The following is a 25,337-nucleotide window of genomic DNA, read 5'->3' on the forward strand; positions in this document are numbered from 1 at the left end:
TAAATGGTCCCTAGTGTGTGAATGTGAGTGTGAATGTTGTCTGTCCATCTGTGTTGGCCCTGTGATGAGGTGGCGACTTGTCCAGGGTGTACCCCGACTTCCGCCCGAATGCAGCTGCTCCAGTGCACCCCAGCCCCCGCGACCCCGAAAGGGACAGGCGGTAGGAAATGGATGGATGTATGGATGTTGCACCTTTATCGCCCCCTTGTGGTGGAAAATGATAATAGTCATAACTTCCTCCCACAAGCGCCAATCTTCCCGAAATGTTTTATGGTGGGTGGCACCTTACACCTACTGCAGCGCCTATATTCGCCCCCTTGTGGTGAAAAATTGTAACTATCACAACTTCCTTCTAAATCAGGGGTGGGCAATTAATTTTTACCGGGGGCCGCATGAGCAACCCGAGCACTGCTGGAGGGCCACACCGACAATATTTCAATTAAATTTTGCTCAAATTATTTTTGATATACCGTAAGATAAATAATAATTATAATAATAATTTCATTTAACCTAACTTGTCTTTATACAAAAGCAGATGGCTTTTGATGGTTTTATTTTTAACACTTTCTTACACAACAACTGATGTATAATACAATGCGAAAATTTCAATTTCTGTCACTTTATCCTGCATCCTCTTTGTTGTGAACGTAGCACGCCTGTAAGGTGATTGGCAAAGAAGGAGGAAGCGTTGCTGTTGCGGAAATGAGGAGTGAGGATAGACGTGCGTGTGGAAAGAACGAGATACGTTGAGCTGTGTTAGTATAGGTTGCTCAATAAAAGTTTAAAAAGAGCGTCAGACTTGGTGTGCACTTCTTCTGGACGCTACAATTGGTGTCAGAAGCGGGATGAAATGCCTCCCTGTTTGCCTTGCCATCAAACCTGGGAGTCTTCATTGAGGGCGGAATTCCCCCATGACAAGCAGCTTGCGCTGCACCTGTAGACACTGCCTCTCTCATTCCTCCCTCTCTCTCTCTCTCTTTGCGACAAGCTCCTCACGTCACACAAACATCTGCAGTCGCTGCCGGCACCTTAACTCCCCACTCAATGTCCTTCCCCTCCCGTTCCATCTTGAAAAATTCGCCAGGAAACATCGTGGCACGTACCTCCCGATGACGTAGCAGGCTGAGCCCACAAGCATCGCAGTATGCGCAAATTTTTACTTCTGACACACTAATGGTAGCGTCCAGAAGAAGTGCACACCAAGTCTGACGCTCTTTTTAAACTTTTATTGAGCAACCTATACTAACACAGCTCAACTTATCTCGTTCCTTCCACACGCACGTCTATCCTCACTTCTCATTTCCGCAACTCAAGAACACAACATCAACTTCAGCAGGTCGTTACACTGTATTCTTTAAACACAGCAACCTGTGTACCACAAATTACGCACACGGCTATATCTTTAATTTTGTAAAGAAATACTTGGCAGTCCATGTCTTGTTGAAAACACGCCATTCGTCATCAACTTTTCTTTTTTTAGCGTCTCGGGGATAACCGGGCATCACTTGTCGCTGTGCACCTTCACTCACAGGTTACACACGGACATACGCCCATAAGTTACACTTTTCAAAATAAAAGCAGCACAGTTGTATTGCACGCACGACATAGATGTTTTTTTAAATTTATTTTGTAATTTGTGATTGCCTCTGTTCACATTCACTCACAATCGCGCACAAGCATACGTCCACACGGAAGTAATACAAATAACGCTTTTCAAAACAAAAGCAGCACCGTTGTATTGCACACTCGAGATACTTTTTAAAATGTCTTTTGTAATTTATAATTGGCCTCACGCGGGCCGGACATGGACGTACAAAGGGCCGGATGTGGCCCGCGGGCCGCAGAATGCCCAGATCTGTTCTAAATGCTCCAATCTTCACTAATTTACCAATCAAACTGTCATTACATCACTTTAGATGATCGGATTTTCTTCCAAACTCACATTAGGCTTTAGGGTTGAGGTCCAGCCATGCCTAGATTTGAATATTGACCCTACCATCGTAAAATTATAACAGCCATAACTTATTTCAACATGCTCCAATTTTTCTGATAGTTCTGATGGAACTTATAGTGGGTTGTGGTGTAGGGTATGACTTAATTGCTTAAAAACTGTGGCGCAATTGTCGCCCCCTTCCTTACACATGCTCCGATCTTCCTGAAATTTCCAATGCTGGGTCGGGGTGTTGAGTTGGACACAGCTGCACCTTTATTGCCCTTTTGTGGTGGAAAAAATATAAGTTCCATCCACACGCCCCAATCTTCCTGGAAATTTTTATGGTGGGTCCGGGTGTTGGGTGAGACCTAACGGCATGAATATTTCAGCACCTTTATCGCCCCCTTGTGGTGAGAAATTGTAACTGTCAAAACTTCTTTCCACATTCTCTAATGTTCCTTAAAATGTTTTTGGTTGTTTGAGGTGTTGGGTGTGACGCAACCGCATAGCTACTAAGGCGCGATTCTTGCCCCCTAGTGTTGAAAAATTATAACTTTCATAACTGCTGTCCACATACTTCAATCTTCACAATTTTTTTATGGTGGGTCGGGGTGCTGGTGGGACCTAACGGCTTTAAACAAATTTTTTGCCGCTTTGTGGTGAAAATGATCATAACCTCCTTACACATGCTCAGATCTTCCTGAAAGTTTTGATGTTAGGTCGTGGCTTCGAGTGGGACTTGATTGCAAGCGTCAACCCCTTGGTGCAAGGGGGCAAGGGCCCGTTCAACACTGCTCACAGCTTTAATTTGAGCCTGAGCAGTGGAGCAAGCACTGCAGCTGCGATTCAGAGCACTGCAAGGGCCCTATTGAAATTACATGATTTTTTTTATCATTATTATTATTATAGTTTTTGTGCCCTTAACATGCATGAAAAAACTCCCCAAATTTTGCAAGCGCATCAGGTTCGGTGAAAAATTGTATACATTGGGAATCCTTAGAAATTAAATGAATTGACAGCAACACTGCGTTTGATCTATTTAAAATAATTAATTATTTGACAGCACTATTAGAAACATTTGATATATTATATTTCAAAGTCAATTAAAAATGTGCTTTAAAAACCTTTGTAAAAGCAGTTTTGAAAATACTATTGCATGAGACTATCTGCTTGTAATAAACACAATACAAAAAGTTCAAAAAAATAATCTTAGCTCATTGTATTAACTAACAGTTTTATTGGTAGTGTACTTTACTGTGTTACAAATGCAAATGATTTCTTTGTGATGAGCCAAGAGAAGCAATCCAATATAGAGTAAAAACACGTTAATACTTTTGTGGACTCTGAACCGAGGATGTCCTTGTGGCTTGTGCAGCCATTTGAGACACTTGTGATTTAGGGCTATATAAATAAACATTGATTGATTGGTTGATTTAAAAGCTTACAGTGGTTACATCACACATGTGCAGTGGGGATTTGATTGACCAGCTTGTTTGTGATTGAATCCACGCTTTGCAAAGCAAAGTGTGGAAGTATACTGTTACATTATTATACTCAAGGCAAAAAGCTCTCAGTGGCATGGCGCTGCAGTCTGAAGTGCATTCATATTTAACTCCCTCACACATCATAGCAGTCAGGCCTATTAGGAGGATTCATCTTTTCATGCTGTTCAGAGAGGGAAGTCTCACCTGTGATTTATTGTTGTCATGTCAAATCTTAATTTATCCACAGAGGGGGAAGATAATTAGGTCTAATTTTACCTTTACTGGCAAGAATTCGGATGGGCTTTCGTTGGTTCTTGTCTTCATCAGATGAAGAAAGAAGTGAGCTAAACTGCATCTTTCCCTAGACTTGTAATCACAGTCATTTTAAGACTTTGAAATGTTATCATGGGATGAATAACACTGGTTTTATACTTTTTAAATAATAACTACCAAAATCTCCCAAAACTATTTGCAACAAGGCTCTTTGGAATTCCTAAATTATCCAATATGTTGTATTGAATTTCTGTGATATTTAATAGGTTACACATTACAAGTAATTAACTATTATTGATTCATTATGATCCATAATGAATTAATCTAGTTGAGCTTGTTTTTTAATCTAATTTATAAAATGCTGAGAAATCCCTCAACTTGAGATATTTTCATTTAAATCCATTACATTAGTACTAAATTAGGTATGTAAACAAAAAAGTGTCTTTTTAAAGTCAATTGATGTTTTAAACATCATGTCCGTATAAAGTGCTGAAGTTAATATATCAAAAACCAGTGGTTTTGACTTTAAGGTTTTACTACTTAGGTATAACATACTAAAGGGTCCAGCTCCATCCTATCTTGCTGATTGTTTTGTACCACATGTCTCGGCAAGAAATCTGCGTTCTAAGAACTCTGGCTTATTAGTGATTCCCAGACCCCCAAAAAAGTCTGCAGGCTTTAGAGCATTTTCAATTGGGGCTCCAGTACTCTGGAATGTTCTACCGGTAACAGTTAGAGATGCTACCTCAGTAGAAACATTTAAGTCCCATCTTAAAACTCATTTGTATACTCTAGCCTTTAAATAGACCAGTTGATCTGCCGTCTCTTTTCTTTTCTGCTCTGCCCCCCTCTCCTGCGTGAAAAGGTTATCAGGTGACCACAGATGGTGCGCTAGCTGTTCAAAGTTGGGAAGTGGGGTGGACCACTCCTCTGTGCATCAGTTGGAAATATCTGCGGTGCCCCCCGAGGTTTCTAATTGTGCTAATTGGGTTGAGTTTTTTCTTGCCCTGATGTGGGATCTGAGCCGAGGATGTCATTATGGCTTGTGCAGCCCTTTGAGACACTAGTGATTAAGAACTATATGAATAAACTTTGATTGAAAAGTGAGGATTGTCTTACTGTGGGCTGTGAGATCTGGTATGGTTGCCTCCAGGACTTCAAAAAGAAACTGAAAGCATACCTATTAATCACCTATCTCTAATGCCTCATGTGAATGGCTAGTGCTCCTTAGAGGATTGGCATTGTCACATGTGGCTTCGGGGTAGACTACTGTTGGGTTGTGCTTGGTTGAATGTATATATGTATGTGTATGCTTGCTTTGCTACTATTTTGTGTTTGTCATATCACATTTTTGTGCTTGCCACCATGTCTCAGCATTCCATGCATATACTGACCTCTGGGCCCCCTGCCAAAAGCTTCTTCTAGCTTATCTGGGGGACCCTTCCATTTACCACCATCCTTAAATGGAAAGTCACTACTGTTGTAATTTGTAATATGGTATTGTGAATAAACTTGATTGATTGATTGAATGCCACATCAAAACGGGTAAAGAAGAGTTTAAGCTACCACCGCTGCTGCCCACTGCTCTCCTCACCTCCCAGGGGGTGAACAAGGGGATGGGTCAAATGCAGAGGACACATTTCATCACACCTAGTGTGTGTGTGACAATCATTGGTACTTTAACTTTAACTTTAATTGTGTTAGTACACCAGCTGTTGACGTAAAAACAGACTCCACCTCCTTGGCATTTCTCTCTGGCACTCATGGAGGGCGGACGCTCCTCTTCCTGCTCCCTTATCTCTCCAGCTTGCTTCTTTGTTTTGTCTTAACTTTCTTGTTGCCTCTTTGCACTGCTCTCCAAATCTAAACATTGGAACTGCTTAACTGGCTTCAACGAAATTGACAAGATCTTGGGTTTAGGGGAACCTGCTTGTCGTGATGGAGCGGTTGTTGCTGGACACACCATGTACTCTTGGGAGAAGGAGTGCCTGGCAACCCTTTCAGTGGAGGACGTGAAGATATCCACCTATTGGGAATTATGACAACAGGACATCTGCTAATTGGAGTAAGCGCTGCTCTAGTTTGTCGACAAATTGGAAGTTGCTGGCAGCCTTCAAAGTACCCCAAAGCTGCCACAAATGATTGGAGGATGCGGGAAGAACTGTGGACACTCTTGTGATTTGGATAACATCGGACTGTCTGCCTTGCAGGATGAAATTTGAGGATCAGTCATAGACAATTTAGAGTGAGAAGCAAATTTTATTTTCACTGGCATACAAAAAATTCTAACTTGGATTGTTTCCCTGGCTTGGAGATTCTCCCGAAGGACAGTGCAGGGAGAACCCAACAAATTCCCTTCTTGTCTCTCATCAAATCAAGCTTTATTTATAAAGCGCTTTTCATACATGAAAAATGCAACGCAAAATGCTTTACAAAGTTAAAAACAATACCCCGGTGACCCATATCCCCCATTATCACATACATACGTACACACGGACAGATATCAAACACAAACACACACACACAACATACACACTTATGCAACTATATGGACCAATGATTGCATGGCTGAGTACAGAGGGGACTTGTGAATAAACACTATCACAGGAGCCATCTGCACCAGGAGGTCATCAGACCATGACCACCAGGACGCTGACACAAAAGCGCCCCCACAAGCACGGCCGATAACCCCTGAGGCAGATGGCTCATCTGCGGAACGTTGGAAAATAAAAATAATAAAACTTGTAAAATAGTAAAAACTGTCACGGCGCAGGCTCGAACCCGCTTTTTCCTGGCAGCTGGGTCTGCCAGCATCTCCGCTGGCAGCGCGCCCAGAGACGCCCCTGCTTGCGCTGAGCGTAGCACGCCCACGCAGCAACAAAGCTGCAGGCAATCAAGAATCCGCGCACCTGGGTCTAACGAGAGGGAGCTGCATAAAGACCAGCGGACCCAAGGAACCTTTGCCAGAACGTAACCTATCCACCCAGTGAGCATCATGTCTGGCATTCCCTCCCTTGTGCTTTTCTCGCCTTCTCTGTGGTTTTTCTTGTTCCCTAGTTCATGTCCCTTGTGTCTCCCACAGTGTGTCTTGCCCGTCGTCTGTGATTGTGTTTTGCCTCACGACATCCATCCGAATCTCTGACTGCCTTCCTCGATCCTCAACCCCTGCTCGGACACGGACATCGCTGCCTCTCTCCTACCTTCGACTGCTTACCTCTTTACGGACTGCCTCTTTGCCTTGCCCCCTTGATTCGACGACAGATCCATCCAACACTCACAGACAACCAACTTACACGGTTAATTCTACACATTGTCTGCACCCATTCACTTACAGTTGCATACACACTCCACACACTCATCAAAGGTTTCAATAAACCTGGTAAACTGCAGTTCTGCCTTGGGGTCGCCTCCTTCCCTTTCCCTGTACATAACAGTACGTTCTGGCCAAAACATGTCGGAACCAGGCGACACCGGCACGTTCCAGACCCAATCCCCCAGAACTTCTGACCTGCCTATCTTTAGCTCCATTTTCACAATCAGGTTCGTTTTTCTGCACTAGAAGACAACTTGGAGAGAGCATTCACCCGACTGCATTCAAGGTTGGACAGCCTTTGTCCTGGCACGAGTTCAGAACCCGCAGCTCACCAGCTTGTTTCCCCAGTCCAGGAACCTGAGCACAGCAGTCTGGAACGGGAACCCAAGATTGCCAGCCCTAGACACTTTGAGGGTGACTTTGAACTGTGTAGGGGATTTCTAGTGCAGTGCGATCATTTTTCGACACCATCCCTCACGCTATTCCACTGATGGGGCTAGGATCGCCTTAATTTTCGCTCTGCTTACCGGACCAGCACTCAAATGGGCTACGGCCACCGTGGACAGGACCGTGAACTTGAGCTAGGGCTACGCTGCCTTCCGTGCCAAATTTCGGGCTGTATTCGACCACCACAAGGATGGGGGAGACGCCGCGGGACGTCTACACTCCATCCAGCAGGGACTTTGCTCCGTGGCGGCCTACACCCTGGAGGGTCTACACCCTGGCAGCTGACAGTGGTTGGGATGACCGGGCGCTCCAGAGCGCGTTCTGTCGGGGGCTCTCCGTGGAGATTAAGGATGGACTACTAAGGGACGGACCCAAATCCTGCCAAAGTCTCATCGAATTGGCACTCCTATTCGACCCAGACACTGTCTGAACGTGCAGCCGAGCGTGCTCAGGGAGCCGCGAACGTCACTCCCAGGGTTCAACTCCAACCCGCCTTCAAGACCTCAGCCGAACTATTCCGGCCTCCACCCACCACGATGACTGCTCCCGAACCCATGCAGTTGGGAAGGACCCGGTTGACCATGGAGGAAAGGGAGAGGAGGTACAGGAACCGCCTATGTCTCTACTGTGGTCTAGCCGGGCATATCCTCCGTAACTGTCCGGCGAAACCAAAAGATCAGGCTCACCAGTTGAGGGGATCCTGGTGAGCCATACTTCTTTTCCCCAAGATGATGAAAACCCAGACATTCTGTTACCCGCTACTCTTGCATGAGGCTCAAGAACCATACAAGTGGAGGCATATGGGATGATGTTCCAAGGAGAGCCAGGAGCCCTTGGTGTGTCCTCCGGGATTTTATTGGCATGAATGAACTCTGCTCTTACACTGCCCTCGAAGAAAACTCCCATTGTTGGCTCAATTCAGCCATCTCCTCTTTCAAGTTCTGCAAACCAGTGTTATCTTGTTGCCTGGCATGCACACCAACAGTAGCTATCTCAATGCTGCTATCTCATTTTTAATGTTCTCCACAACACTGCTGTTGTCCCAATGGGTGTTGTCTTGCTGCTTGGCATTCAACCGTTGGTGCATTGTTGCATTCTCCTCTTCCAGCTTCTCCATCTCTTGTCTTGATGCTGTGTTGTCTTCACTGAGAATCTCCATTTCTTCTCAATTTCTGTCATTTTATCACCATATTTTTTCTCTCTCTGACAATCTGTTCTCTGAGATTTTTGACATATTTTTGTACACCCTTGATAATCTGTTCATGGAGCTCGTTGACATCGCTTTGTACCTTAGATACATTTTTGTACTTAAGACAAATTTGCAATATTGTGTTGGTTTTCATAAAACAACAAAAACTGAGGTTTTTGTTTTGTGTAACTGCATGTAGATGATGGGCAGGTTAAGTCGTTTTATTAGGAACATTGAGGGAGCACCACCGTGGTCAAGGTAGTGGACAACAGGTGAATCAAACAAGGCAGAAGGCAAAAGCTGAATGGAGAACGAAGATATGCAAGTGCAATAGTGTGCTGCGTGCACATGGCTGCATACAACCAACACAGGCAAAACCCACAGAAGCAACGAGAATCAGAAGTCATTCGGGGATGACACTGGGCATGAAAAGTCTCCTGATTGACAATCAGTGACAGATGTGGCTGCTGATTGTCAGTTGTAGGCGCAGTACTCAAACAAGAATTTTGAAAAGAAAAAAAAAGAGGAAGAAGTGCTGATGACAGAAATAAATATACATTCGGGAAAACATTAAACAAATTCCAACCTGTCATGACAGGTCATTACATGGTTGACATCTGCCATCTGAAGTCAAAAGCATTTTTTAATCAGTTGGATTCTTGCTTTGGCATATAATAGAATAGAACCACACATTCCAAAAATGGGTGATAATTGTCAATAATGAATGCAGACATGAGACATCATGACTTGACCTTTGATTTAAGCTATCATTAGTTATCATTAAAAAAACATTTGAATGATATTTCTCGACATTTGACCTTTCATGAATTAAACTGGATGACTTCAAAGAGGATCAAGTATGATTTTGAGCTTTCATATTTGCTACTATTACCAGTGAGCAGGATTCTTAATACAAACATTGAAAAATAATGTTTACACTTTGTTTCAAAGCACAGAGGATCGATCTGTGATGAAGATATTACCCTTGAGCTGAGTAAAATTAGCCATGTGATCATTGACCCCCACCACGCTTTAACTTAATTCACTACAACAAATCTGGTTGAGAAGCTAGTAATAGATTTGAATTTCAACCTGAGCAACATGGTAGATGTTGTTAAAAATAAAATAATGATTTATTTGACATTGTCAATTATTCCCACATCCCACATAAGAAGATGAGTAGCTGGGCGGTGTCACGTACATAGCAGCTCTCATCCAAAGCCAGCGAAAAACAGTCAAAGTCGGCCGTTCTGTTCTTCAGCTGAAGCTCCAAGTTTCGGGGCATATCAGCGCAGCAGAGACCAATAAGCACTCCTTAATAAACTCTCCGTCAGAAAACGCTTTACTTATTCTGGCGATTTTGTGAGAAATGACGAAACTTGTCCTGACAGCTGCATCTCTGGGGGTGTGAAATATGGCAAAAAAGTCCTTGCTGGGTTTGCAGTTTTACCATCAAAGCCTCAGCCTCCCTTGCGCGCTCTTCATCGGACAGATTGCGGTATTTTTTCTCCTGCTTCGTCGTGTAGTGGCGATTCAAATTATATTCTTTAAACACAGCAACCTGTGTACCACAAATTAAGCACACGGCTTTACCTTTAATTTCTGTTAAGAAATACTTGGCAGTCCATGTCTTGTTGGAAACATGCCATTCGTCATCAACTTTTCTTTTTTTAGCGTGAGCTGACATCTCGGTGGTAACTGGGCATCACTTGTCGCTGTGCACCTTCACTCACAAGTTACACCCGGACATACGTCCGTAAATAACAATTTTCAAAAATAAAAGCAGCGCAGTTGTATTACACGCACGACATAGATGTTTTTTAAAATGTATTTTGTAATTTGTGATTGCCGCTGTTCACATTCACTCACAATCACACACACGCATACGTCCACACAGAAGTAATACAAATAACGCTTTTCAAAACAAAAGCAGCACCGTTGTATTGCACACTCGACATAGATAATACTTTTTTAAATGTATTTTGTAATTTATGATTGGCCTCACGCGGGCCGGATGTGGGACGCACAAAGGGCCGGTTGTGGCCCACGGCCGCCGAATGCCCAGGTCTGCTCTAAGTTATAGGATTTAGTTTGATAAACACATTAAAGCGCACACTTACTTTCTGTCTTGATTTTCGTTGCCCATGCAAAATGAGACATGATTAATATAGAATAAATATATTTGGGTAATCCTGATCAATCAAAAATAATCTACCTCATACCTTTTTGATTAATCTGATTTAAAAATATTATCTGTTTCACATCACTACTTTTCTATGTAACACAAAGCTGGGATGTCGCTAGCTTAGCATATTTACGATGTGGGTAGAGTAGCCAAAAATTGTACTGAAGTAGAGATGCAACGTTATCATCATCATGTTATCGTTACTATGGCGATATAGTTGTATGTGTTCACAAAACTTCTTATACACAACACTGAATTAACCAAATTTTAGTTTTTTTTGTAAAATATAACAACATACAACGGACATTTTTTGGTCGAAAAAATATTGAGTGTTTGAATGTATTCATGTTAGCATTTAGGGCAGCACGGTGAAACAGGGGTTATTGCGTGTGCCTCACAATATGAAGGTCCCGGGTACGATCCCCGGCCTCTGAGTTTTTCTGTATGGAGTGTGCATGTTCTCCCCGTGACTGCGTGGGTTCCCTCCGGGTACTCCGGCTTCCTCCCACCTCCAAAGACATGCACCTGGGGATAGGCCCCTCCCACCTCCAAAGACATGCACCTGATGATAGGCCCCTCCCACCTTCAAAGACATGCACCTGGGGATAGGCCCCTCCCACCTCCAAAGACATGCACCTGATGATAGGCCCCTCCCACCTTCAAAGACATGCACCTGGGGATAGGCCCCTCCCACCTCCAAAGACATGCACCTGATGATAGGCCCCTCCCACCTTCAAAGACATGCACCTGGGTCCCACCTCCAAAGACATGCACCTGGGGATAGGCCCCTCCCACCTCCAAAGACATGCACCTGGGGATAGGCCCCTCCCACCTCCAAAGACATGCACCTGGGGATAGGTTGATTGGCAACACTAATGGTCCCTAGTCTGTGAATGTGAGTGTGAATGTTGTCTGTCTATCTGTGTTGGCCCTGTGATGAGGTGGTGACTTGTCCAGGGTGTACCCCGCCTTCTGCCCACGGGCAGCTGGGATAGGCTCCAGTACCTCCCGTGACCCCATAAGGGACAAGCGGTAGAAAATGGATGGATGGATGGATGTTAGCATTTTTGTTACCTTGCATCATTAATACTGTTTATTGTGAGTAATTTCTACAAACCCTGTTTCCATATGAGTTGGGAAATTGTGTAAGATGTAAATATAAACTGAATACAATGATTTGCAAATCCTTTTCAACCCATATTCAATTGAATGCACTACAAAGACAAGATATTTGATGTTCAAACTCATAAACGTTATTTATTTTTTGCAACTAACAATTAACTTAGAATTTCATGGCTGCAACACGTGCCAAAGTAGTTGGGAAAGGGCATGTTCACCACTGTGTTACATGGCCTTTCCTTTTAACAACACTCAGTAAACGTTTGGGAACTGAGGAGACACATTTTTTAAGCTTCTCAGGTGAAATTCTTTCCCATTCTTGCTTGATGTACAGCTTAAGTTGTTCAACAGTCTGGGGATCACCGTTGTGGTATTTTAGGCTTCATAATGCGCCACACATTTTCAACGGGAGACAGGTCTGACTACAGGCAGGCCAGTCTAGTACCCGCACTCCCCCGTTTCCATATGAGTTGGGAAATTGTGTTAGATGTAAATATAAACGGAATACAATTATTTGCAAATCGTTTCAACCCATATTCAGTTGAATATGCTACAAAGACAACATATTTGATGTTCAAACTGATAAACATTAGTTTTTTTTGCAAATAATCATTAACTTTAGAATTTGATGCCAGCAACACGTGACAAAGAAGTTGGGAAAGGTGGCAAAAAATACTGATAAAGTTGAGGAATGCTCATCAAACTCTTAATTGGAACATCCCACAGGTGAACAGGCAAATTGGGAACAGGTGGGTGCCATGATTGGGTATACAAGTAGATTCCATGAAATGCTCAATCATTCACAAACAAGGATGGGGTGAGGGTTACCACTTTGTCAACAAATGCGTGAGCAAATTGTTGAACAGTTTAAGAAAAACCTTTCTCAACCAGCTATTGCAAGAAATTTAGGGATTTCACCATCTACGGTCCGTAATATCATCAAAGGGTTCAGAGAATCTGGAGAAATCACTGCACGTAAGCAGCTAAGCCCGTGACCTTCGATCCCTCAGGCTGTACTGCATCAACAAGCGACATCAGTGTGTAAAGGATATCACCACATGGGCTCAGGAACACTTCAGAAACCCACTATCAGTAACTACAGTTGGTCGCTACATCTGTGTGTGCAAGTTAAAACTCTCCTATGCAAGGCGAAAACCGTTTATCAACAACACCCAGAAACGCCGTCGGCTTCGTTGGGCCTGAGCTCATCTAAGATGGACTGATACAAAGTGGAAAAGTGTTCTGTGGTCTGACGAGTCCACATTTCAAATTGTTTTTGGAAACTGTGGACGTTGTGTCCTCCGGACCAAAGAGGAAAAGAACCATCCGCATTGTTATAGGCGCAAAGTTGAAAAGCCAGCATCTGTGATGGTATGGGGGTGTAGTGCCCAAGACATGGGTAACCAAATAGTTCAAGAAAGACCACAACAAATGAGCAATATTTTTGCACTGTTATACAATTTAATGAATCAGAAACTGATGACATAGTGCTGTATTTTACTTCTTTATCTCTTTTTTTCAACCAAAAATGCTTTGCTCTGATTAGGGGGTGCTTGAATTAAAAAAATGTGCACAGGGGGTACATCAATGAAAAAGGGTTGAGAACCACTGATTTAGGACATTAACAGCGCTAATGTTAGCTTATGTGCAGCTAAAACATTTGCAACTTAATGTTTAAATGTTTTCTCTACTTGGAAGTGAAATTCCTGTTAGCTGAAATGTGAATATTTCTACTGACACAGATGACAGCTCATGATATCAATTTTATTTTTCCTGTTTTTTGAGGTACACTTTGACGTGTGTGCCTCTTCTAACTTCATTTCACATTTTACAAGGTTAGTTTGGAGTCAAAGGTCATTAGTGTTTATGTTGGATTTGCTAAACATAGTGATTGGATAGTGTCCGCTAGCAAAGGAACTAACTAAGAAGCAAGCTGGATCAATAGAGCAAGCAGTCATCAATAGATAAAAAAAGAAAAATGACAAATTCTGCCATCGTAATGAAACTTAATCTAACAGAGCAAGATACAGTTTTTGTTTTGTAATATGCTCAAGTAAAAGTAAAATGTATGTTGGATTAAAACTACTTTAACAAGTACAATTCATCCAAAAAGTTACTTAAGTAAATTCAGTTTCCTACTCCCCACCATTGGTTTAGCAATTTTTAATATACAAAATGCAATAAAGTATTCCTTCAATGTTTCTGTATGTGGACAAGCCGGTTCTAGACAAAATCACTGAGGTTCTTTCTTTGGCTGAAATTAAATCAGACTCTTCCTTCTTTAGGCCTTTCTCATGCGGAAGGCAAGCTGTTCACTCTGAAGGTCCAGGATGAAAAGATGGCGCAGCTGCTTGTACCGCCGGGACCAGACAGCTTTCGCCGCTTTAGTCGGGAGTCCCTCTCCGCAATCGAGAAGCAGATCGCCGACGAAAACGCCAAAAAACCGAAGGGGGAGAAGAAAAAGCGCAACGATGACGATGACCTCAAGCCCAGTCGTGACTTGGAAGCGGGCAAGTCCCTCCCCCTGGTATACGGGGATGTCCCCAAAGGAATGGTGTCCACACCCGTGGAAGACTTGGATCCTTACTACATCAATCAAAAAGTATGTTTAGTTCAAGTGAATTGACTATTCTCAGTAGTGTCAACCAATGGATCCTCAATGGTTTCATTTAGCTTCAAGAAGCAGACATAAGTAATATTGCAGCAAAACAAATTGCAAATGCGGTTTTTTTTCTGTGTGTGTGTGTTCTCGTATTTCTACCCTTCTTGAGACACCAACAAGGAAAAGTAGCTTCCATAGGAGCACCGGTGAACAAGTTAGGAACGAAATTATGGTCCCAATACTGAAAACCATTGCATCTAATAGACAACGTCTCATTTGCACCCCTGCTGGTCAAAATGAGGGTGGTCCCAAAAAGGAGGGATTTTTCAAAATGACTGTGTGTCGCTTTTAAAAGTGCTCCCCCTCTGGTCAACATATGAAATAACAAGTGTGTAAAAATTTGAAGTGCTCCTCCTCTGGTCAACATATGTTCATCGTGTGTCTTAAATGTTTGTTCTAGATTCCTTTGTGCGTCTCAGTCTCTGTTTCTGTCTTGTCTCTACTCGGCTGATGTAACACTTGGTTGGGGGCGCATAATAAATGAAAATAACATAACATAACATCTGAAATAACAAGTGTGTGTAATAAATTGAAATGCGCCCCCTTTGGCCAAAATGTATCTAAAAAATATTATATATTGTCTATATAGAGAAATTCTATAATTACTTGAAGTAAATAATGAAGATTAAAAACCAATTACAAATAAAAAGTAAAAATGACAAAGCTTAACTTTTTTATATTTGCATAGTATGTATATATTATTAATGTTGTAAATACAAATATTTATACTGTATATCTAGAAAGGGTGGTCCTATAGAGGTAGGCATTTTCAGAGGTCTCAAGAAGGTAATAAATACGTGTGCCTGATTGGTGTGTGTACAAAAATCTTTGTCCGTGTCCAACTTTGTCAATCAGTAAAACTTTAATTGGTGTTTTTTTTACATGTGACTTTTGCTGCAGTTATACATGTAGAAACAATTTTTTTTTGTAACTTCAGCTTTCCTTTGCTATGCTCACAGCTAGTAGGCCTTTTACACACAGTTAACCAGGCTGAATTTAGCTACCTTTTGTTACCCGTTGGTGCGTGACACTGTTGCTCGTTACCAGACTTATACATTTGACTTGAAATGTCATAATTCATTGAATAGTTATGTCACTGCGGTACTGCAAGATAGACACACACACAACGCAACACAGACCGACACAATGTGTTTACACGCACACAAATCGAAACATGGAGACACAGGTGGTTTTTACACGGACACACAAGTTAGAACGCGGACACACACAAGTTAGAACGGGAACACACACAAGTTAGAACAGGGACACACAAGTTAGAACACGGACACACAAGTTAAAAGAGTAAAAGTGGACAAGGTTAAAGAGTAAAAGTGGACAAGGATAAAATTAAAAGTGGACAAGGATAAAAGAGTAAAAGTGGACAAGGTTAAAATAGTAAAAGTGGACAAGGTAAGAGTAAAAGTGGGCAAGGATAAAAGAGTAAAAGTGGGCAAGGATAAAAGAGTTAAAGTGGGTAAGGATAAAAGAGTTAAAGTGGGCAAGGATAAAAGAGTTAAAGTGGGCAAGGATAAAGAGTCAAAGTGGACAAGGATAAAAGGGTCAAAGTGGACAAGGATAAAAGAGTAAAAATATGACGTACATCAGCAATTGAGCAAATATGATCAGTCATTGTTGAGTCTGAACAAGCGGGTTAAGTTTTGGTACTGATATGATTCATCTTCTGTCTTTTTGTCTCCCCTCAGACTTTTATAGTAATAAACAAAGGAAATGTCATCTTCCGTTTCAACGCTGCTTCTGCCTTGTACCTCCTGAGTCCTTTTAACCCCCTTAGAAGAATATCTATTTGGATTTTGGTTCACTCATATCCTTTTTGGAATGTTTACTAACCGGAATCTTCTTTGCTACCTCGCAGGTTGGTATTAGGTGCTCAATATCCACGGGCCATCCATACAACATCTGCAGCAACAATTGTTTCTAATTTAGCAACATTATAAAATTAAAATACAAAACAAACAAAAAATGAAATGGTCAATGTACGTTTCAGTCATTTTAATTGTCTTTTTATGAATGGAAATTGAAAAACAAAAGGTAATTGGTTTATTTAAATTAATTGAAACACAAACATCTAAACTGAAAAACAAAGCATCAATTAACAAATCATTTCTGCTGACTGTTAATTTTCATTGTTGTATTAAATATGAAAAATAAACAGTTTTTTTTAGATCTGGTTATTGTTCTTCGACACTGAAAAATAACTTAGTTTTTAAGTTTCAAAATACAAATCAAATGAATCAATCTTTTTTTTTTTTTCATGACAAAAATGATGAGTATATGACCAAAAACTGCCTCAGTGCCAGTACTTAAAACACCAAATAATTACCACTGAGCTGCTTATATTATATAATTATTCCACTGCTAAAGAATTGCCAGATTGTGTATTTAGTTGCTTGTATGCCAATTCTGGGATACAGTATTTGAAAAATAATCAAGCTGTTTTGTTTTTTTATGATTTAGGTTAGTTTTGTGCTTTTTCAAAGTTCAGTGACACACATTTTTAAACGTTAATGATAATGTATTTGATACATTATACATCATTTCCATTTAAATCACTTTCTGAATTGTTGCTTAAATAACAATGGTAAAAAGTACATTTCTGTTCAATCTTAGTGTGTGCAGGACACACAATTGTAATATTTAGCAGCAAAAGCATATCAAACAATCATTTCAGATTGAGTTGTGTTGAGTCGAGTATAATAGATGAATTGCAGCTGTGCTGTTAATATACTGTATTTGTCAATGCAGTATATTTTTGTGTTGTATTGCACAGATATTGCAAATGTAACCCCATATGACTGTAGATGAATGCACAATAGTGATTTTATGACCTACTTTTTCTTGACCTCTGTGTGTACATTGTTCAGCGTGGTGATCATGTGCACTATCCTCACCAACTGTGCATTTATGACACTAACTAAGCAGCCTGACTGGGCAAAGAATGTGGAGTAAGTATCACACAGTAAAACAAATATTGATAGTAATGATGACACATTTGTTTTTGTCTCCAATAGATACACATTTACTGGAATTTACACGTTTGAATCCCTGGTTAAAATTTTAGCCCGGGGATTTTGCATAGGGAAGTTCACCTTTCTCAGAGATCCATGGAACTGGCTGGACTTCTCAGTCATTGTTATGGCGTGAGTATTTTCACTCCCAAGTGCATGAAATGGTTATCACTTTAGCATGTTACTGCTGCACACAGAGGAAGTGACACACCATGTCATGTTAATGGATTGATTGATTGATTGATTGATTGATTGATTGATTGATTGATTGATTGATTGATTGATTGAAACTTGTATTAGTAGATTGCACAGTAGTACATATTCCGTACAATTGACCACTAAATGGTAACACCTGAAGAAGTTTTTCAACTTGTTTAAGTCGGGGTCCACGTTAACAATTCATGGTATTTGCATGTAGTGAATTTGGTACAGCTGATTCTGTAGAATTCCTACAATAATATATGGCAAGTGTGAGGCAGGCTTCAGGTACTCAATCTTGAGCAAAAATAGAGAAGTGTGTAATTTTAAGCATTATAATTCAAGGCAAAACGCGAACAAACATGCAACGTAACATCAGCAATGTACAAGTGTGTATTATCAGCGTAATTGATATCTGCACCTTATTGCTCTTTTATCCTGCACTACCATAAGCTAATGCAATGACATTTTGTTCTTATCTGTACTGCAAAGTTGAAATTTGAATGACAATAAAAGGAAGTCTAAGTCTAAGTGTAAGTCTAACTGTAGAAATGGATACCGTGTCTCTTATTGAAATTCCCAAGAGGCAGCGTCTAAAGAATGGGACATAAACTTGGGGAACCACACAACTTGGTTTCTGAATAACATGTCTCCATACTTACATAGAAACATGTGTTGTATGTTTTATTGCAGGTATGTCACCGAGTTCGTAAACCTCGGAAACTTTTCAGCCCTTCGCACATTTAGAGTACTGAGAGCTTTCAAGGCTATTTCTGTGATCCCAGGTAAGCCATGACAATTACACAATATAATAGATTAGATACACACATCTCTTTGTCTTGGATTGTATTGAACTGTAATGCTTAGTATGTTTTGCTAGTAACAGTACTTGCTTCTGTATGTATGCGGTCACAGTGTGTCCATAGTTGTATAGACTTACATAAAACTATTATTATTACACACCATTTTGTGTGTCCATAGCTCTAATGCTAATGAGTGTGTGACTCCAAGAAGTGTTACTGCACTGTAAACTCGATCTACACGTACTGTAACTTTGCACTTGTCCAACATGATAGATGTTGTTTATTAATGTTGTCATTCATCAGGTAATTGAAATCTCAGGGCATTCAATCCATCGCAACTGTTTGGTTTGTGTTAGACGTTTTGCCTCTACCCGAGTAGGCTTCATCAGTTCTTGCTCATAGACTTAGGTTGGTCGGATTTAGTCCGGCGGCTGGTGCCAATACCCCAAATATTTATACTCCAAAACTATGATGGTGTGCCTGGGCAAGGATGGTTTTGCCCTATCGTAGTGAGGAAAAAACAACTGCTTTGATGCAAACAAGCAATCCTAACTGTCGAAGCCAACGACAGTCGTTCAAGTGTCATTTCCCCTCATTAGCATTGAAGTATGTGTGGCAGAACGATTGCTGTGGATCGACAACTCCAAAATAGTCTGAATAACCGCATTCCATTCAGTTGTAAACAAATGGCACAAATGGCATTCTGGTTACCTTTCTAACTCCTGTTATTTGTTGGAGGCTAAATGGCTGTTTTCTCTAATGTGGACTTGCAGTCCAAAAAAGGCAACTTACTGTCTTTGACATCCTCACCTGGGAACTTGATGTTTTTGTCCACATGAGTTAATGTGCTCAGTGAAGGCTTGCACTTCTTGGTTTCTGATATTCACCCATGTGCCATCCACATATCTGGACCAATCACTTGGTGCTGTTCCGTTAAAAGAGCTCAGAGCTCTCTTTTCCATGTCCTCCATGTAAAGGTTTGCTACTAACCATGTTTTTGTCTGTGAAACATTGCCATGAATTGAAAGTATGTAGTGTTAAGGAAAAGTTACAGCTTTTGCTGAAATAGCATATGCTGAATACCTAGTTTTTGACTCACACCACCTACTGGAACTCAAACTGGGCGTTATCAAAACCCTACAACACAGAGCTGATAGTGGTCCTACCAGGCCACAGTCCATAGAAAAAGAGCATAGGCATTTGAGGGAACCCCTCAAAACCTGTGGTTACCCCAGCTGGTCGTTTGTGCAAAGTGCATCCTGTTTCAGAAATACCAAGAACAGAGTGGATGAGGAGGAAAAAGGTGACAGACTAAAACATATTGTCATTCCATATGTATCAGGTCTATCTGAGAACACATCATCCCAGTACACTTCAAAACAGGCACCCTAAGACAGAGACTGGTGCATCCTAAAGACCGGACACCCCACACCCACAAAACAATCTGGTGTATGCTACTGTATCATTACTGTATGTAATGATGAATGCACTGATTCAAATATTGGGGAAACAAAACAACCACTAAGCCGACGCATGGCACAGCGTAGATGGGCAAACTCTTCAGGCCAAGAGTCAGCGGTCTCTACACCTCAGGGAGAAACAACACGCCTTTGACAACAAAAATGTACAAATTCTGGACAGGGAGGATAGATAGATAGATAGATAGTACTTTATTGTGTGAAAGAGGATTGAGGGAAGCTGTGTTTGTCAAGGTTGAAAAACCATCCCTGAACAGAGGAAGTGGTCTGCGACACCACCAGTCTCCCACATACAACACTGTCCTTTCAACCATTCCTAAAAGACTCTGCAATTTAGCCTCCAACAAATAACAGGAGTTAGAAACATTGTGGTCACAGAAGCTGACCAGAGTGCAATTTGTGCCATTTGTTTAAACTAAATATAATGCTAACGTGGGTGATTCAGACTATTTTGGACTGGTAGTAGACGATCCACAGCAATCGTTCTGCCACACAATACATCAATGCTAATGAGGGGAAATTACACTTTAATGACTGTCGCTGGCTTTGACAGTTAGGATTGCTTGTTTGCATCAAAACAGTTGTTTTGCTCACCACGATAAGGCAAAACCATCCTTGCCCATGCACACCCTCCTGGTTTTGGAGTATAGGTATTTAGGGTTTTGGCACCAGCCGCCAGACTAGATATGACCAATTTAAGTCTCGCACAAGCTCTGACCAGTCTAAGTCTATGAGCATGAACTGATGAAGCCTACTGAGGTATTGGCACCGGCCCCTAGACTAGTTCTGACCAATCTAAGTCTATGTGCATGAACTGATGAAGCCTACTCGGATGAGAGGTGAAACGTCTTCTAAGTCCAGTTGCGATCGGTTGAATGCCCTGAGATGATAGATGTTGTGTATCACAACCAACTAGGACAGAAATTTGGCCGTGGACCTTTTAGGCCAAACTAGCCCACTGAAGAGCCCAGATTGTGATACTATTTAACTTTAATCTGAATGTATTTTTGTCATTATTATAATGTACTTATATTTTTTTGTTTACGTTTTGGAGTAATAGAAATACAGGGCAAACAAATAGTTTGTTTTAATGCTAGACATTTGTGTTTGGTGGGAAATTAACACACAAAAAATATTTTTAAAAATACATTCAAATAAAGTAAATTACTATGTGACATTGGACTTTATTCCACTAATTGACCCAATCATGGCCATGGATCAATTCCTCATCCTCTGCTTAACAACGTAGCGTCACATATACCAGCACACCACCAGACACTGACAAATTACATAGAGACATTTCCCCATATACATTGTTTATGGTGTGACGCAGCAGGAAAGGGCTGGGAATAAGTTGTAAAGCGCCCTGTCATTTATTATCAGATGGTTTAGAACAGTGGTTCTTAACCTGGGTCCGATCGAACCCTAGGGGTTCGGTGAGTCGGCCTCAGGGGTTCGCCAGAGGTCAAGACACACCCGACTAATCGTGTAAATAAAAACTTCTCGCTATCGACGTATTATGGATACCCCCAAACAATGTTCCCTCTAATTTACCATATGCGTGAGCAAACGTAAAAACTCCTTGAGCATTCAGTGGAGCACATGTGAGCGACGTCAGACGTGCACATGCACTGTAGCACACCTGCAGCACATCTGCAGCACACCTGTCCCAAACCTGACTAAATAACAAGTTAAATGTTTTATTATTATAATCAAATGACAGCAGTCATTTCCATGAGATTATTTTCTAATGTAAGTGTTTTGGCCCACTTACAATGACAATAACAGAAAATATTGTTTTTCATGAGCTGTGTACTAGTGTTGTATGTCTGGGTGGGGGTCCTGCTTTGGAAATAATTTGTACCCCTTTCAGATATCACATTTAGTTCCCACTAAAACATTCACATGTTGCACAATGAGATGTAAACATGGGATCATGTGTACATTCCTGTAACTTTCTGTTTGTAAAATATATCTTTATTAGTATTTCTTTAATACAATAACGTAATTTCATGATTATTATCTATAAATTAAGATTAAATTAAGAAAAAAACAATTTATTTTTCACTTAAGAAGGGTTTGGTGAATGCACATATGAAACTGGTGGGGTTCGGTACCTCCAACAAGGTTAAGAACCACTGGTTTAGAAGATATTTTTGGTCCTCAAGCGTCTCTCATGTGCCTGCATGGCCCCTGGCCAGACTGGGAGAGTTATCGTCTACCAAGGCAAGGTGCAGCAAATAATAAAAATAGCCGTCTGTGGAATGACCCATTATTGAAAACTCTTGGTACGCCCCTGCAGATCCAGACGTTAACCACACTTTAGGTTTGTAAAGAGCAATAAAAACAAAAACTAGCATACTATAAACTTTTTATTTTCCTACTGCCGTGCGACATTACCTTTTTCTGTGAAATTACTCAAAGTTCCATGACATTCTGGAATTAGACACTTTCGAATGTTACTATTCTTGCAAATACTAAACTCTTGAAATAATATATACGCAATATGGTAACGTGCATTTTTTTTAATATGAGTGTGTGACTGTTTTTATGACTTTTTATATTTTAGGTATTTTGATTTGTATGGCACTTAATTTCTGTGTTAACTGCGATGACATTGACAATAAAGGCTTTTAGTCTATTCTACTCATGCAGTAAGGAGTGGGACAAAAGGACATAAACGTTAGCATCACTACAATAGCCACAATGACATTACAGTTACATTTTAACAGGCTATCATCCTAGGTTAGCTTATTTGCTAAAGTGTAATACCTACTCAGTGGCCTAGTGGTTAGAGTGTCCGCCCTGAGATCGGTAGGTTGTGAGTTCAAACCCCGGCCGAGTCATACCAAAGACTATAAAAATGGGATCCATTAACTCCCTGCTTCAAGCATCAAGGGTTGGAATTGGGGGTTGAATCACCAAAATGATTCCCGGTTGCGGCCACCGCTGCTGCTAACTGCTCCCCTCACGTCCCATGGGGTGATCAAGGGTGATGGGTCAAATCAATCAATCAATGTTTATTTATATAGCCCTAAATCACAAGTGTCTCAAAGGGCTGCACAAGCCACAACGACATCCTCGGTACAGAGCCCACATACGGGCACGGAAAAACTCACCCCAGTGGGACGTCGATGTGAATGACTATGAGAAACCTTGGAGAGGACCGCATATGGGGGTAACCCCCCCCCTCTAGGGGAGACCGAAAGCAATGGATGTCGGGTGGGTCTGACATAATATTGTGAAAGTCCAGTCCACAGTGGATCCAACATATCAGCGAAAGTCCAGTCCATAGTGGGGCCAGCAGGAAACCGTCCTGAGCGGAGACGGGTCAGCAGCGCAGAGATGTCCCCAACCGATGCACAGGCTAGCGGTCCACCCCGGGTCCCGACTCTGGACAGCCAGCACTTCATCCATGGCCACCGGACCTGTGTTACTCCCCCTCCACAAGGGAGAGGGGAGTAGAGGAGAAAAGAAAAGAAACGGCAGATCAACTGGTCTAAAAAGGGGGTCTATTTAAAAGCGAGAGTATACAAATGAGTTTTAAGATGGGACTTGTTGTGTATTGAGCTTTATGTGTTGTCTGCATGGTTACACGCAGTGACCACCAGGGGGAGGGCCAGGTGGGTTTATATATGTTGGGTTGGACTTCCGTTCTGTGTGTGGAAATAAAGCTGTCTAACGTCTACACCAGCTCCCGACTCGGCTCTCGTGATTACAGTGATAAGGTGAAATATGAGTATGACTGTAAGTGTTACCGACTAACAGTCAGTATACAGTAATTGGCGACGAGCACGGATGCGCCTGCCGACGGATTAAGAAGGCGGGTGGCGGCGAATCCGCAGAGTTTATCGACGGCTAGCGTTTGCTTAGCTTTGTTAGCGTTAGCTTTGTTAGCGTTAGCTTCGCATAGCAGCGGGGGTACGGCTCACGTCGGGACGACCAGCGAGCATGGCGGGCATCCTGGGACAGATGGACACCTTTGATGAGTCGACGGAGCAGTGGTCGACATACGTGGAGAGGTTTGAGCACTTTGTGGCAGCAAATGGACTGAATGAGAGGAGGAAGCTGCCGGTGTTTTTCAGCGTGATGGGACCGGCGACGTACGGTCTACTGCGCAGCCTCATCGCCCCAGAGAAGCCAGGCACGAAAACGTATGATGAGGTAGTGACATTGTTGCAAGCACATTTCTCCCCAAAGCCCATAGTGATAGCGGAGAGATATAGGTTTCATAAGAGAGATCAGGGGGAGGGGGAAACTATTACACAGTATGTAACAGATCTAAAAAAAGTATCAGAGCACTGTGAATTTGGAGCTTACCTGCAGGATGCACTAAGAGACAGGTTAGTGTGTGGGTTGAACAGTGAGTCGATTAAAAAGAGGCTGTTAACAGAGAAGAATTTAACATACCAAAGAGCAGTTGAATTAGCAGTTTCAATAGAAACAGTGGCACGAGAATCTCAACAGCTTAGTAGCTCACAGAAGGTGAACGCTGTCTCTCTCTCCTTGCCACCGGGCCGTAAATGCACTCGTTGTGGTAGAGCAGGGGTCACCAACCTTTTTGAAACCAAGGGCTACTTCTTGGGTACTGATTAATGCGAAGGGCTACCAGTTAGATACACACTTAAATAAATTGCCAGAAGTAGCCAATTTGCTCAATTTACCTTTAACTCTGTTATTATTAATAATTAATGATATTTATCTTTGTGGAAACACTGATCATCTTAATGATTTCTCACAATAAATATATATAGAAACAGATGATCAATATGCAACACTTTATTTTTATATTTTCTCTAAGTGCACATTTTTCAAATTGAACATTTTCAAATGATCACTTCTAAGACAGTCTTGTGAAATCACAATATCCCATTTTAACTAGCTAGCCACTAAAATTTTTTAACAAATCATGAATTACTTTGCACCATGTTTGTACAAATAATAACTCATGTAAAATACAAAAGTAAACTCTCAAAATTTTAAATCATGTCACACTTTGAACTGGACACCAAATCTGTTATCTGTTTCTTTGTCAGTTAGTGGGAAGCCTGGCATTGCATGCTGTTAACTAGTGTGTTGTACTCTGGTGTGTAACTTGACACTGCAACTCTGAGTGAGTCTTGCAGATGTGCATCAGTGAGGCGTGTTCTGTGTTTGTTCTTGATGAAGTTCATGTCAGAAAAGGCTGATTCACAAAGATAAGATTTTTCCTCATTGTTTGCGGAAC

General features: G+C 41.5%; 1 protein-coding gene across 2 annotated transcripts in view; it reads left to right on the top strand.

Annotated features, from left to right (window-relative positions):
* scn1laa (sodium channel, voltage-gated, type I-like, alpha) overlaps nt 1-25,337 on the top strand; it is a 176,159-nt gene that overhangs the window by 45,951 nt on the left and 104,871 nt on the right. The window contains exons 2-6 of one of the 2 annotated variants that reach the window (XM_062069823.1): nt 14,229-14,545; nt 16,309-16,427; nt 17,479-17,568; nt 17,635-17,763; nt 18,523-18,614. In XM_062069823.1, coding sequence (XP_061925807.1) covers nt 14,282-14,545; nt 16,309-16,427; nt 17,479-17,568; nt 17,635-17,763; nt 18,523-18,614 — 694 coding nt within the window. In that variant the 5' untranslated portion in view covers nt 14,229-14,281. Of the gene's footprint in view, nt 1-14,228; nt 14,546-16,308; nt 16,428-17,477; nt 17,569-17,634; nt 17,764-18,522; nt 18,615-25,337 lie in introns of those variants that run through there. The other variant, XM_062069822.1, reaches the window with a different exon arrangement.

The sequence above is a fragment of the Entelurus aequoreus genome, linkage group LG14 (assembly GCF_033978785.1).
Source record: "Entelurus aequoreus isolate RoL-2023_Sb linkage group LG14, RoL_Eaeq_v1.1, whole genome shotgun sequence".
NCBI lineage: Eukaryota > Metazoa > Chordata > Actinopteri > Syngnathiformes > Syngnathidae > Entelurus > Entelurus aequoreus.